Below are 16077 nucleotides of genomic sequence, written 5' to 3' on the forward strand. Positions count from 1 at the left end.
TTGTGACATCACAAAGTTACAGAAGTCCTGACGGCTGGTTTTAAGGCTCAGTTTCTGAATACAGGCTGTGTGCATTTCTCTGTGGACTGAGGCTTTGATACTTTCACAGTATTAATATAGAAGCTAGAGCTGATCTATAATCACACTACACATGGACACAGACCTTTATATTATATGAAGTTTGTATTAACGTGTGTCTCTTCCTCTTTGGTCTCTCTCTTTACAGATTGCCTTCTCTCAGCACAACAGCATCATGGACCTGGTGCAGTTCTTCGTCACCTTCTTCAGGTAAGTTTCTCCCGTTCACTGTGTGTGCTGTATTCTTTGCAGAGCGTCCAGCTCTTCAGTGGTTCACTTCCCAGAGGCTCTTTGCACAACTAGGCCACAACCTGAACTCAGTGAGTTACAGTAGGTGGCAGCAGCCTCAGGCGAGGTCCTTAACCCCCGACAGCTCTGGCAATTGTCTGCATCTGCTCAGCAGCAGCAGCAAGCACAAGTGTGGGGAAACTCCCAGGTGTGAGCTGCTTTCCCGAGAAGGAATTAAGACGCTCAGTTTATTAAAAAAAAAAAAAAGAAATGAATATCTCTTTTTAGCAGCTATAAACTGAAGTCAGGAAGGGATCAGGAGCTGATTGATGGCCACAAGCAAAAATCTGTCTTTGTTCGGTTCAACATCCTGTTTGTCTTGAAGCAAGACGCGGTTAAATAATATCAGTGCTCAACAGAAATATTTAAATCCTAAAAATGATTTCCTTCTGCACCATGATTTCCACCCACATTCAGTCCATTTAAAAACCAAACAGACAAAGCTGTCCTTTTTTCTTTTTTCTTTTTCTTTTTTTTGGACCGGGCGAGAGACGTTTGTGTTGCAGCTCACAGTCATGACAGACAGTGGATCTAATGAGAGACTGTTTTGGGGAAGAAGTCTGGAATGAAGTCTGCTGTCTTCAGGCAAGATTCTGCCACTCAGCGACGACAGCAGACAAGTGTGCGTTTGTGTGTGTGAGTGTGCGCACATTATTTCCTGCATATATACATATATGTCCTTCTTAGTTGTGTGTTCATTCTTGTGTGTGTGTGTGTGTGTGTGTGTGTGTGTGTGTGTGTGTGTGTGTGTGCTGCCATGTGAGGAAGTGAGACGTTTTTGTGCCCAGGGCCAGCTTCCGGACATCAGCGACCTTTAGGCCAGCATAGAGGGATGATGTCATCAGTAGGGGACAGCGTCAAGTTTTGCCGGAAGAGTTCGGTGTTATGTTTTATTCCCCTCTCTCTCTCGCTGTGTGTGTTTGTGTGTGTGTGTGTGTGTGTGTGTGTGTGTGTTAGTCACTGCTCTGTTTATGAGTTGCTCTCTTCTGCACTGCACCAGTGAGAAAAGGTTACGTGCTACAACTACAGGGCTGTTTTTTGTTCTTCTGTCTGTTGTTGGTTTATTTACTGCTGTCGTTATATAATGTGCATGTTTCTCACTGGTCCTTCACTTATATAAAAACAGCGTTACCACAATTGGTAAAAGGAAGGAAAAAAAACTTAAAGCTGCTTTAATCAATATATTTGGTGTGATATGAATGTTTTTGTCAAATATGAAGTTCCAGTAATGACAGCTTCAATAAATAACTCGTATCTCAGGACTGAACTAGAGGAAGTGCTGGGTTAGTTTGTGCATGTACATATATATACTGTACAGTGTGTGTGTGTGTGTGTGTGTGTGTGTGTGTGTGTGTGTGTGTGTGTGTGTGTGTGTCTGAGAGAGAGAGAGCTTGTAGGCAGAAGAGATGAGATGCAGTCTAGCACTGGGTGTAGGAGGAGGAGAAGAAAGATGTGCAGATGAAGAAGTGAAGGTATTGAAAGGAGAGTTTTGTGTCTCAGCTGATGCAGCCGTCTGTCGTCAAGCAGATATGTAAATATAACCTGGTCCAGATTATGTGTTTTACTCGCATAAGAAAAGAAGAATTTCCTTGAATCTCTATCTTCAATCGCTGCGTGTCACGTCACGATTTATTTATTACTGTACATTTCCTGTGAGATACAGATCTGCTGCATGTGAGAACCTCAGCGTGAGATATAAAGGCGGCACGCTGCAGAATCAAATGTAAAATATCACAGGAGAAGTTCAGGGTTTAACGACGTCATTATTGTAGTGTGTCGTCGTGCAGTGGTTTGATGTGTAGATGCAAAGGTGTAAAGACCCAAAGCAGAATCTTGGTCTGCGTATAGATGTGCTTCGTTGAATAGTGTTTTAGAGAATCAGGCCCAGCTGCTTAAAGATTCCACTTCCTGTGTCTCCATGATAAGCTGTAAAAATCTTCTTATGAAAAGTTTAAAACTCTCCTCCTCCTCCTCCCTCCTCTTTCTGTCTCTCCCTCCCTCCATCCATCCTCCTCATGTATTCTTTCTCATCTCTAAATGAAGGCGAGAAAAAAGGAAAATGGCCATAATTAAACAGCATTTATGTCTCCGCTCTCCACAGTCTCAAATGCTAATTGGTGACACTGCAGTTCAGCTTTGTCCAATTACTCCCGGCTCTCGCTCGCCTGATTAGCAATCAGTTTCTCTCTCTCTCTCTCTCTCTCTCTCTCTCTCTCTCTCTCTCTCTCTCTCTCTCTCTCTCTCTCTCTCTTTCCCAAAACAGCAGAGAAGCTACTCAGCACTAAGTAGCTCATGAGACTCCCCGAGCACGTCTACTTCATTTCAAAACTGACCATTATCATCATTCACCTCCGCGAGGATTTCTCTGCGGAGGTTTCAGTCTGTTATTCCAAATACCTTTTTATTTGCCTTTTATTTAAACATATACAATAATCAAACCCACTGGCACTTACATGGAGGAGCAGGAGTCTCCACAGCTCCACGACGTTCTCCAGCACTAGTGTTGCTCGAGCACTTGAACACATCACTGGGTCTGGACTTTTTTTTTTTTTTTTTTTTTTTTTGCCGTTTGGAGTTTGTACAGAGCAGTGGCTTCAGATTTTCTCCAACTCGCCTCTAATTTATTTCCTCTTCAAGCTTCTTACTTCGTAGCACACGACTCTCTATCGTTAAGACGACTCGGAGAAGGAAGAAAAAATACTGAAGTAAAAAGAGAAAAACTCAAAGAAAAGCAATAAAATATATTAACACTATTATAAAGAAAGAGGAGGGAAAGTACAGGGAGAATTACAGGATACTGTTTTTCCCAATCCAACAACAGAATCGCTCAAATACAAAGTGACGAGTAAATAAATTACAAAACTCAATGATTCAATAATACACCTTTATTTACGTGTTTATTTTCATTTTTGTCCCACTAGTTCACCTGCTTTCTATTTTTTATAATAATATTTTACTGGTGGCTTTTCATCTTTACATTTTAACATTTTGATTGTAACAAATACTTTACACTTGCAACATGATCCCACTAAACTCCACCACACCTGATTTTTAAGTCTCTTCTCTTTTAGTCTCAATATTTCCTCAAAACCAAAAAGCCTTGAGAGTCTGAGTGAACCTGAACATCCATTAGTCTAAAGGCCCGTCAGAAACCGGAGCACTGCGCAGCACACTGTAATATTATGAGACAGGACTGAACGACTATTGAAGGCTGTCACACTCTGTAGCCACTGAGTCCAGGTGAACAGCTGTATGATGCTTCTGGTTTTGCTGGAACGACACTTGCAAAGGTGGAAAATGTGCAGGAAAGCCGCAGATCGTCAGGGGGAACGAGAGACGGACCCCGAGGACTCGGTTTCTCTCGGGGTGGATTCGCTCGTCGCTCAGACGGAAAGCTGTTCCTGATTGTGAACTAGCTGTAGCTCGTGTTCAACGAATAGCTTATTGATTTCTTTTCTTTCTTTTTGCTCTGCCTGCTGGGATTCAGATGTTTCACTGTGCTCTAATGCGTGTGTGTGTGTTTGTTTGTTAGTTTGATACCACTTAAAAGAGCGGGAACACAACCTCCAACACGATCACACACCCGTGTACACACACACACACACTCTCACCTGGACGCAGACTCGTCCTCACACACATCCCCTGGTTGTTTAATCAGTGTGATTGCTCTCGCCTGTGGTTGAACAGTCTTAAAGCTAAAGCTATCAAGAGGCTCAGTGGAGTGTTAACAAACACACAGGACACTCCCAGCCTCCCCCCTTGTCTCCCCCTCCTCCCCCACCTCCTCCCTCATCCCTAATGCCTTGGTAATAGCGACAATTAGCCACTCCGCTCCGTCGGTTAGATGGCTAAGCTCGGGCCCTGAGGCCCGTTAATGGCGAGCTGAGGTAATACAGACTGAATGGGGAATCTTGGGGCTTGATTGGATTTGAATCCCAGCCAGTCGAGGGTTTTTAGAAGGTGAATTTGGTGGATGGAAAGTCATTGCGGGGGAGTTACTGAGCGTATTTGTCTTCACTTTAATTTGTCCGGCGAATATTTGGTGTGGTGCAGGTCTCAGGACGTCTGGCTCCTCGGTTGGTGAGCTCATGTTAGCACGAGAGGGTGAAAGCACATTTGAAATTAGTATTTCATAATAATATTTATCTATATTACAGTCACAAAAACAGACAACATGAGACAATAAGAAACACGGATAAACATGAAGAAGATCAGGTAACAAGCAGCAGCAAAGTTTGGCTGCACGTTGAAACCTCACCTATAAAAGTAAAGCTGATGTGTTGTTTTCCTATAAATAAATAAATAAAAAAGTTTAAGGAGTTAAATAAAAGTTATGTGGCGAGGCAAGAACAAAAACCTTCATCATCTGAGATAACATCAAATATAAGATAAAGATAAATGAACCTAATGGTCACTTAGAAGTTAGATTTATTATATACAAAAGGATCTGCATGTGTAATATTCCAGTGCTGTGGACTGAAGAGGCCGTGACTGCGTCTGAAAATGTCACGCTCATTACAGCATTAATACCCTTTACAATGCTGTCATCCCCATGCAGGAGGACACATCTCACACACACACACACACACACACACACACAGATAAAGAGGAGGATTGTTTCGGAGCTGCTGTCCTCAGCAGTTTCTCCGGGACTTCCTGTTGTTAAGTCTTTGGGTGCGATTGTTTTGAGCTCTTGTCAGAAAGTTCTGGTTGAGAGAGGAGCTTTGTGTTTGACCAGATAACTTTTGCCCTCCAGACATTGAACTTTTAAGGCTGAGTGTGTGTGTCTGTGTGCGACATGAGATCTCGCTCTTTTGTTAGAGAGCATCGCTGTCGCTCGTTGACCCCTCGCTGCCCTTTGCTGTCTTAAAACCCGCAGCTGCCTGTGGTCACCGCGGTTTTGTATCTCGCCACAAACTTCCCATGAATCCCTCTCTCCTTTGTCATCCGCGCCGTCCGGAAACTGGAGCTGGAGGCCAGTAAATTAGCGTAAAGTTACTGCTTTAAAGGTTGTATTGTTAAGTGGTTTTTGTCTGGAGCCAGTACATACATGAAATACCTGTCATTTGATTTGGATACTGAAACCATGAGTACATAAGGAAGACTACACAGGTCACTGCGAGCATGAAAACATTCAGTGTGTTTCTCACCAGCAGCTCCTCGTTTTATCATCAGACTTGTGTTCATGTCTCTACGCGCGGTGAAGAAGACTGAGCGGAATAAAGCAATAAACATAGAAAAGTCAGAAATCAGTTTTTGATACTTCCTTTCCCTGTTAATGACCTCTCGCCCTGTTTTAGATTGTGTGTCTGTGCAGTGAAGTAGTTTCATTAAAACGCGTGTATCCGCCGAGAACGTATTGAAGTCCCGTCTCCTAAAAGCTCCGTCCTCGCTCTGTTCTCTGTATTCAGAGTTAAGTAGCTCCCATGAGTCAACACCAAACAAGCACAGGTGTCAGGGAGACTTTCTTCCCCTGGAGTTGGACTCTTGCCTTGCTGCACTCGAGAGTCCGGGAGGAAAAACGTTGCTGTCTAATTAGTTTAAAAAATTGTCAAGAACGTCTTGGGTGGATGAGAATGTGTGTCTTCTACAAATGACCACGTCTGCTCTCTCAGGACGACGTCGCCTCACAGCAAATCCTTTTGTTTTTTTAAAGCAGCGTTGATGTTTGTGACTTGAAGCACGAGACACATGCGGACGTTTTTCCTGAGCGCGACCAAAGCGCTCGAGTGGCCGAGACAGTAACTCACCACGCTCCGTGCTTGTGTGTGAATGAGAGAATCGCTGAACTGTTCGACCTTCCAGCTGCTTGTTCCTAAAAAAGTTTGACTCAGCAGCAAGAGACTCGTGCGTCACTGTGTTTCGCTCGAGGTGCCGCCGTATTGTTTGTTTACGGCGAACCAAACAAAACCGGCACGACGCCGCCACAGAGGGGGGGGTTTAAAAAAGCCTCCTGGTTCGTTGATCCGGCTCTCTGGCCGCCTCCCTCCGACTGTCAGCACAAAGGCGGAACGACGCCGCCTCCGCCCATTCCACGTTCACACCTTTCATACAGAACTTGTCCATGCACTTCTGAAGAATCATTGATCTTTGATTGATTGACTGATTAATCCTGTGTGCGTCTCCTCTTTCCAGCTGTTTCCTGTCTCTGCTGCTGGTCGCTGCCGTGGTTTGGAAAATCAAACAGACGTGCTGGGCCTCACGACGAAGAGAGGTAGGACACATCATCGTCTTCCTATACTTGTGTGTGTGTGTGTGTGTGTGTGTGTGTGTGTGTGTTTAAATATGTATTCCCATGTGTATCAGCGTGTTACACTGTCTGCATATATACAGTGTACAGTGCGTGTTGAGTGTTGTCAGGCTGTGTGCGCTTCACTCTGCTGCACATAAGATGTTGCTGCAGCTGTCACAGTGAAGACTAAAGTAAATATACACTGCCACTCCCCCACCACCAACCCCCACCCACCAAACCCACCCACGGTTGTGAAGGGTGTGTTAATGTCACCAGTCCTGAAAGAAAATATTAAAAAAAAAGAAAAAATATTTCTTCGCTTAATGAGCGTCACCGTGATGATAAACACGGCCATTCCCCTTAATTAGTGCTCCTCATGAACCAATTAACTCAGACGAAGTGATGCTAAACGAAGTGGAATGGAGTGATATATCACTTAAAGCCTCAACAGATGCCACATCATCTCATATTTACTCCTGACCGTCGCCCGCACACACACACACACACACACACACACACACACAATCACACACACACAATCACACACAATCACACACACACACAAAATAACACAATCACACAATAACACAATTTACACCCTGAATAAATTCAGGAGCTTCACTGTTGGATTTGTTTTTAGGTCTGTTCTCATCTCAGTAATAACCCACGGCCTCTTTCTCACTTGTTTAATGTTGTTATGCACTTTTTTGTTTCTTCTTCTTCTTCTTCTTCTTCTTCAGTGTTTTGCGTTTGTGAGTCATCAGGGAGGAATCAGTGTTGGTTATGAGCAGCAATGATAATAGTGTGTTGTTACTGGTGTAATCCACACACGTTCCGCAGGGAACCATTGTGCTTAAACACACTTGTTGGTTTCTGATCCCTCCCTCCCTCCCTCCCTTCCTGCCGCCGCCGCCGTTCTGCCATTATGCCGCTGCTTTGATGTGCAAATTGACTCTTGGCATTTAGAGCGTTGGCAACACGTCATGTTACTTTCATGGTCTTTAAAACGAGTTGACCTCCATCAGAAGGATTGGTAATCTGTTTAAATGGTTTAAACCTGTCAGCGAGAGAACAGTCGTCGTCAGTATCCGGTGTGGACGGGAAACACACGATCGAGGAAGCAGCCCACAGGATTAGTAATATTTATAACGTCCAAACTGCAGGTGAAACTGACGTCATATATGTGGGACGTAAAGGAGCTGAAGAGCCCGAGTTGATGGAGAGTAAATGGTGAATTTAGCTGTAAAGTTCTGTATCGTCACACTTTGAGAATATTCACTCTGCATTTAATCAGAACACATCTGTCATAATCGTTTTCTTTACTACAGGTTTATTATTATCATCATCATCATTATTATTATTATTATTATTACTAAAGGGTGTGTGTGTGTAAGCATCTATGTTAACTCTCTGGGACCTTTTCCAGTAGAAACACCAACCTTGTGGGGACCACAGCCTGGTCCTGATTTTTTTGTCGAGGTCACTGTTGTTAAAGTTTCCTCTCGCTGTTGAACAAAGTCAATACAACACAAGGGATCAATCAGGTGACCAGAAGCAGAACACCAAGTAATACTACAGTGCATCAGTGATGTGCTCACAGTGTTTTGAACTTCCCCCATGAGGCCAGAGAATCAGTCAGTGCAGGTTTGAACAAAGAGGGTTTTTGTGTTCAGGCCCCCGTCGTCATATTTTATTTTGCCTCTCTTCGGTTCTTCGTATTTTACGCACACAGCTGTGCAGGATGCAGAGGGTCGCATGTGTTTCTACAGCGCAGTGATTGATACCTGTACTGCGACGTGTGTGTGGTCACCTGTGACCTGACTAGCACGGTCTTTGTTGAGCCTTGTTTTCCCCACAGTGTGAGGAGCAGAGCAGCGGCAGGCTGGTCGACACTCGGCTACATTATTTATGAGCGCCGGTCTCATATCACAGCAGAACCGCACTGCTGCGTTTACTGCACTGTTGGTTTATTTACCCAGACATCCCGCCATTTCTCCAGCTCCCTGTCTCTCTGCGTGTCCGTCTCACCCTCTCTCTCTCTCTCTCTCTCTCCCTCCCTGAAGACTTTTTTTCCCCCTTTCCCTTCAGATAACACATGTAATAAATGGAGACCTCTGCCTTTGAGGGAGAAATCATCGCTCTAGGAACTTTGGGCGATACAACTTTACTCTCTTCCTATCTACAGTTAATGTTGAAACGAAATACTTTTTTCACCACGTAATTAATTCACCTCGTCTGGCACAAAGGAAGCAAATGGAAAAGCCCTCACGGTGTGATCTTTCACTTCAGGGGAGCTCCAGCAACGGCTGAAAGAGGAAAGAAAAAGAAAACACTAGACGGATTTTAGTGAGTAATGATACTCAGCCAACCTTAGAGGGAGACCGTGACATTTCAAAAAACGTACTTGGTTAATTTTCTTAACCAGTCAGTTGTTACATCACAGGAAAACTCTTTCTGGATTTGTCCTTTAGCTGCTTTAAAAATGTCATCAGTGAAACCAGCTGCTGGAAGCGAGAGAGCTGCAGCGCGAACTACGTTAACGAGCCAAGTGTCAGCGGAGAAGCCCTCTCTCCGCAGCGGGAACGTTTCCCTGTCACAGGCGGAAAATGTCAGATTCTGTGTTTTCAGAAGATCCAGTGCTGCTGGTCAAAGACACTCACTCTGCTTTTGAGAACATCTGGGAAGAAGAATAAAAAACTGATGTTAAAATCATGTAAACGTCGGCTTTAATACACTCGTTAAGACACTCCTACAGACTTGGTACTCTCGCCTTTGACGCCTCCTGCCAACAGTCACCGGCGGTTTTACCCATGAAGATAATGTTTATCTGATGCGTACCAAGCAGTTAATTTGCCTAAACCTAACCTCAACCTCAGAGGTGGCAGATCACAGTGGTGATCTGTGGCAGCGATGAAAATCAGTGGCTTTTCTAAAGGAAAAATTGCCTCTATTGTATTTTCCTTCAGAAGATAAGTGCAGGTTTCAGTTTACTCAGACCTCCACTTACCACTCTTATCACTTATGATGGAAAATATACAGGAAGAGAAAGTACAGAGACACGTACGGAGATAAACAGCTTACACAGTAACACAACTTTGTCAGCGGCCTGAGACTCTTCAGCCGACCACAGCTTCTCCTCCTCTGCACCTCCAGCCAGGAATTAACAATGCTAATCAATGGAGCTGAATGAGTTGATGTATTTAGTGCCGGCCTGATTATAATGGAGATAAACTGGCATTGTCAGGTGTGTCAGCGGGTTTGGGGGGGAGGGGGCTGTTATTACTGACCAGGTTGTGTTAGTGGCTTCTTCACTCAGAGACTGTGTCCAGATTTTCTCTCTTACTCTAAATAGAGCTGCACAGTTTATTGTAGTCGTAAACTCCGCTGTGAAAAGATTTCCTGGATTCAACGAATTGCTAAATGTTGTGACAGCAGATGTGTGTGTAGTTGAATGCTTTTAAAACCTTGAAAATGTTTTTCTTTTTTTAAATATAATCACGTGTGTAGAAGAGGGAGGGATGTGGGAGGAGGTGGTGTTCTCTTTATCTACATTGTAAGCACTTGAAGATCAGATCATCACTAAAAAAGCACGTGTCATGTAGAGAGCTAATAAAAACCAATGAAAAACATTCAAAGTTTGTGCACAAGAAAACAAATATCTTGTGTTTTATAGAAACGATGTTCATACAGGAAGAAAGCGTTGGCAGTGGATGTAACTCAGGGTAACAGAGTGGCAATATGGGTGATGTATGATTCTTCCCACTCACCTGCAAAAATGACAACAACACAACTATATATATATATATATATATATCAACTGTGAGAGACGGAATCTAAAACAAAAATCCAGAAAATCACATTGTATGATTTTTAAATAATTAATTTGCATTTTATTGCATGACATAAGTATTTGATCACCTACCAACCACTAAGAATTCTGGCTCTCACATACCTGTTAGTTCTTCTTTAAGAAGCCCTCCTGTTCCTCCACTCATTACCTGTATTAACTGCACCTGTTTGAACTCGTTACCTGTATAAAAGACACCTGTCCACACACTCAATCAAACAGACTCCAACCTCTCCACAATGGCCAAGACCAGAGAGCTGTGTAAGGACATCAGGGATCAAATTGTAGACCTGCACAAGACTGGGATGGGCTACAGGACCATAGGCAATCAGCTTGGTGAGAAGGCAACAACTGTTTTATTATTTATTAGAAAATGGAAGAAGTTCAAGCCATGCAAGATCTCACCTCGTGGGGCATCAATGATCATGAGGAAGGTGAGGGTTCAGCCCAGAACTACACGGCAGGACCCGGTCAATGACCTGAAGAGAGCTGGGACCACAGTCTCAAAGAAAACCATTAGTAACACACTACGCCGTCATGGATTAAAATCCTGCAGCGCACGCAAGGTCCCCCTGCTCAAGCCAGCGCATGTCCAGGCCCGTCTAAAGTTTGCCAATGACCATCTGGATGATCCAGAGGAGGAATGGGAGAAGGTCATGCGGTCTGATGAGACAAAACTAGAGCTTTTTGGTCTAAACTCCACTCACCGTGTTTGGAGGAAGAAGAAGGATGAGTACAACCCCAAGAACACCATCCCAACCGTGAAGCATGGAGGTGGAAACATCATTCTTTGGGGATGCTTTTCTGCAAATGGGACAGGACAACTGCATCTTGGCCAACAACCTCCTTCCCTCAGTAAGAGCATTGAAGATGGGTCATGGCTGGGTCTTCCAGCATGACAAGGACCCGAAACACACAGCCAGTGCAACTAAGGAGTGGCTCCGTAAGAAGCATCTCAAGGTCCTGGAGTGGCCGAGCCAGTCTCCAGACCTGAACCCAATAGAAAATCTTTGGAGGGAGCTGGAAGTCCGTATTGCCCAGCGACAGCCCCGAAACCTGAAGGATCTGGAGAAGATCTGTAGGGAGGAGTGGGCCAAAATCCCTGCTGCAGTGTGTGCAAACCTGGTCAAGAACTACAGGAAACGTCTGATCTCTATAATTGCAAAAATAGGTTTCTGTACCAAATATTAAGTTCTGATTTTCTGATGTATCGTATGTCATGCAATAAAATTCAAATTAATTACTTTAAAATCATACAATGTGATTTTCTGGATTTTTGTTTTAGATTCCATCATTCACAGTTGAGGAATTACAGACTTCTAAATGCTTTGAAAGTGGGAAAACCTGCAAAATCTGCAGTGTATCAAATACTTGTTCTCCCCACTGTATATACTGTATATATGTGTGACAGCAGCTGCTTCACAGGCAAGGCTGAAAGAATTAGTTTAGACTTTGTGCTGAAGCATAAAAATATTCAAGTGTCAATTCTGTCAGGTTGTAATATTAGAGAAGAAGAGTGGCTCTACTTCTATTTCTTCTTCAGCGTTGCGGCGTGAAGCATCATCTGTTCGCTGCTCTCGCTCCGCCCGGCTCTCCAGAGAGCTGGTCTAGTGGGGAACCGCAGCAGAAGGTGAAAATGGGATCTCTTCACTGTTAATTATGGATCACAACCAGCCACAAGACTACAGAGAAAACTGGGTATTAATAGAACCACGGCTTTATGTTAATTGCTTTTTTCTCATACTTTTTTATTTATTTATTTATTTTTTTATTACCAACAATCATTTTTGGATGAGATCAAACAATCAAAAGCTACTTTGAAATTCTAATGCTGATGTGCAGAGACAGGCTGCGCAAGATGTCTCTGGTTCTCCCTAATAGGGTTGCCCCTCTGAAGACTGTATATGTGTGTGTGTGTGTGTGTGTGTGTGTGATATCGCCCCTCGACTGGATAAATAAGTCAAAAGACAAATGAAAAGCTTCTGTAGGAAAAGACAGTGAGCCAGAAGGACAAGGTTGAGGTCCGCTCCCTGTCGACGTTTTTCAGATACATTTTTCATCACTCTCTTCTCTCCCACCTTAACGCTGTCAAATCAAGTGACTAATTAAAACTTTAAAACACAACTTTTTCTGACCTTTTCTGACAAAGCAGGGCCTTGTTTTATGAATCTGTAGGAGTGTTTGTACAGTAGACTCTGAGCAGCTACAGTACACGTTGCTATAAGTGCAGCTTATCTGCATTGGGGAACATGTTCTCGTGCCTTGGCTGTTGTATATGTCTGGACCGTATGTGCCTCTGTACAGTAAGATACCCCACAGCTGCGAAGTTAATCTGCCATCATTAATATTTAGTTTAACGTCATTTTCCCCACACAGAACAGTTAGCACAGTTAGCATCTTTTATTTGTTTATGTTGTTTAGCTTGTGACTGGCAGTGTTAGCGGTAGTGCTAATGCTAACTCTCTCGCTCTGTCTCTCTCTCTGCACTGACGAGGTTTCATCCCCACAAGTTGTCATGGTGTTGACAGTTTATATTTGACATCATGACAGATCTCGTATTGTTTATAAAAATATCAAATGGACATTAACAAGGTTAAAAAACCTTTATTTTAATTAAACTCTTCAAATGTATTCACGTCAGTCGTTCCGCAGAGAAGTTAGAATACAGTCAGATAATAAAGACAGAAGGAAACATACATATAAAAATATAAGAGATGCTACTGAGTTGTAAGAAGACAGTATAACCAACATTACACTTGTAAGTAAGTCAGTGGCTCACATGTTCTTCTTATTTGCCGCCTCACTAATGATAAACACACTTAAACCTCTTCCCGTCCATCTGTCTCCATAAAACTTTGTTTTCCCCAGTTTGTTTATTCATCTGCTCGCTGGAGCATTTTTTTAAAATTTTTTTAATTCACATCTCAGACAGATGTTGCCACACTTCCTCGTCAATAAGTTGTCCTAAAGGCTTTTCAGTAATTTGCAGCGCAGCCAGCGACGACTCGAACGGGCCTCCCTCTCTCTGAGCAGATTACTCTGACGTCTCCTGTCAGCTGACAGCGCCTCCTGACCTCTGCTGTCTTCACTGCTACTACAGCAGCCCCCCCCCCCCACATTCATTTTCTTAAATTAGATGTTTGCACTCCTCTTGCATGAGGCAATTAACATATTGTGTCATTTTTTTTCCACTACACTCATTAAGGAATTACACTCAGAGACACTCCACTCAGAATTACAGGAGGGTGAGAATTCGCGGCATAATGAGCAGAGCTTGATTAAAATTTAAGTTTTAAGGCTGTTTTGTTTGTTTAGGACTTGTCAGCGCTCCACTCTATCCAATAAGCTGGCTTGTGGAGCTAATTATTCTGCTGTAAATTGTTTCCTGAGGTCTGTTACAGTCTAATTTCAAATGCTGCCTGGTGAGCAAAGGTGCTTAAGTTAATTTTAATGACAAGATTTTGTCAGAATTACAGAGTCACTGAACCAGAGGCCGTTTATTAAGAGAGTAAGTAGACAATATTGGACTTGGATACAAAAAGCAAACTAAATTTTGAATAAAGCTGACAATGTGATTATAGGCCTTCAGCAGCAGCTTCTTTTTTTTTTTGTTTTCAGAATAAAGGCCTTTTCTTTTTCTTTTAATAAGTCTGTTAGTGTTAGATTTCCACGGCTCTGCAGAGGTGATGTTCTGCTCTGATTGCTCAGTGCTTGGCTACCACACACTCCAATCTGCAGTTGGACAGATTAGCCTGTCTGGACCAGTGAATGCCAAATCACTTGTGTATGTGTCTTTCTCTCTGTGTGTGTGTGTGTGTGTGTAAGTGTGTAAGTGTGTGTGTGTGTGTGTCGGCGCTCCGCAGTGTGTTTGTGTGTCTCTTATTTAGCTGGCATTAACCGGAGTGGCAGATTAGTAGAAGAGGTTTAATGTTGTCAGGCATGGCTGGGTGTCTGTGGATGGCCGCTGTGTAAACGAATCAAAGGGACGAGACAGACACACACACACACACACACACACACCCACGCCACCATGCTGCCTGTGCTCCAACCTCCAACCACGATCACATCAACACGCTGGCCAACTCGTCACTGCTCAGACAGACAGAACATCCCGGGGATACTCAAACTTTTTTATTTTTTAACTCCACTTTGAGTTTTACTTCAAGGGTTTTCACACTTTTTACCCGGGTTCGTTTTCGTACGATTCATTCAGGCAGGTGGTAAAACAGTAATGGCGCTCAGGAGCGGTTTGTTTTTTTGGTCATGAAAGAGTTCTGAACTCACTTCTTCTTCCTCTTCTTCCTGTGTTCACTTTCCCTGCTCCGACCATCCAACAATCTGACCCATAAGAGGAGTGAACGCTCTCAACCCGCGTTTGTCATGATGCATTTTTGGTTCACTTGAATATTTCTCTGTGTGAAAGAAAACAGAAGCTACAAGTTCACAAACTCACGGACTGAATGGGACCAGAGCAGACAGGAACAAGGAAAGCAAAACACACCAACAAAATGGTTCTCTCTGCACTTTCTGAAGCCACCAAACCAACATTCTGGAAAACAGAATAACATCTTGACAGTTTCAGTTTTGAGATGTCAGAGAAATGTTTGACCTTTTTAAAAAATTTTTTTTTTTTTTAAGCAGCTCACTGATCACAAGGTTCTGCAAAAATATATATATATTTTTTATTTTTGTTGTTTGGGAGTAAAATAGTAACAATGAAAATGTGCTTGATGGATGTACTCTGCACTGTACGTACTCGGTTTTTACCCCAACAGTTCAAAGATTAGATGAACTGGAGTCTCTTAAATGCCCTTGAGTTTACATTGACTCCTGTGCAGAATGGACCTGTATTAGCATGTTAGCATGTTAGCATGCGCCGCTTAAGTGCAGCCTCACAAAGCCGAGAGCGTGACCATGGACTCTTAAGTCTTGTTACGTTATATGTTGCAATTTTATGTCTCTGATTTTAATTGATCTTTCGCCCAGGTGATATTATACACGATGACCGTGACCTTTTCAAAGCCTCGGTGTGACAGAGCCAAACGTTTACAGTAAGAACCGTGGCACTTCAAATATATTGAAGACTCTACGTTTAAAATTAAGTTAAAAATCTGTCTTAATATAAAAGAAATACATTAAAATAAATTTGTTTTTAAAACCTGAACCAGTGAACTCTCTCTCTCTCTCTCTCTCTCTCTCTCTCTCTCTCTTAAAGCAGATATAAAGAATTAGAAACGCTCTGTAAAATTCAGATTTTTCAACAAAACCAATCCCTGACATCAGATGCAGAACACTCTCCACTCCATCTTTAACTCCGGTGCATTTATTTATGACATTGTCAGGGTTCTCCCACATCAAATGGAGGTAATGTATACAGCGCTTTTTTTTCATGACAAACAGTTGACGGCGATGAAAACCGTCTCCTCGGTAGAACTCGGTTCATCCTCTCGTTTTGAGAATGAAAATTTAAAAATATGAGACACAGTAAATGTTAACGACGCCTCAGCGCTATCAGTGCGGCCCAGGTGACCACTGGCACCGTCGGGGATCCAGATTAGCTTGAAGGTGGCGGTGTTCGGAGAGGAATTTCAGCAGCACAACACTTCAAAAGCGCCGAAATGAGAGAGACGGG

General features: G+C 43.1%; 1 protein-coding gene across 1 annotated transcript in view; it reads left to right on the forward strand.

Annotated features, from left to right (window-relative positions):
* Positions 1-16077, forward strand: part of atrnl1a (attractin-like 1a) — a 216481-nt gene that overhangs the window by 126995 nt on the left and 73409 nt on the right. Inside the window, exons 26-27 of the mRNA XM_023394687.2 lie at positions 227-288; positions 6502-6580. Of these exons, the coding sequence (XP_023250455.1) occupies positions 227-288; positions 6502-6580 (141 nt within the window). The remainder of the gene's footprint in view (positions 1-226; positions 289-6501; positions 6581-16077) is intronic.

The sequence above is a fragment of the Seriola lalandi genome, unplaced genomic scaffold, assembly GCF_002814215.2.
Source record: "Seriola lalandi dorsalis isolate HSWRI2012SDOR001 ecotype SW California unplaced genomic scaffold, Sedor1 jcf7180002054952, whole genome shotgun sequence".
Lineage (NCBI taxonomy): Eukaryota > Metazoa > Chordata > Actinopteri > Carangiformes > Carangidae > Seriola > Seriola lalandi.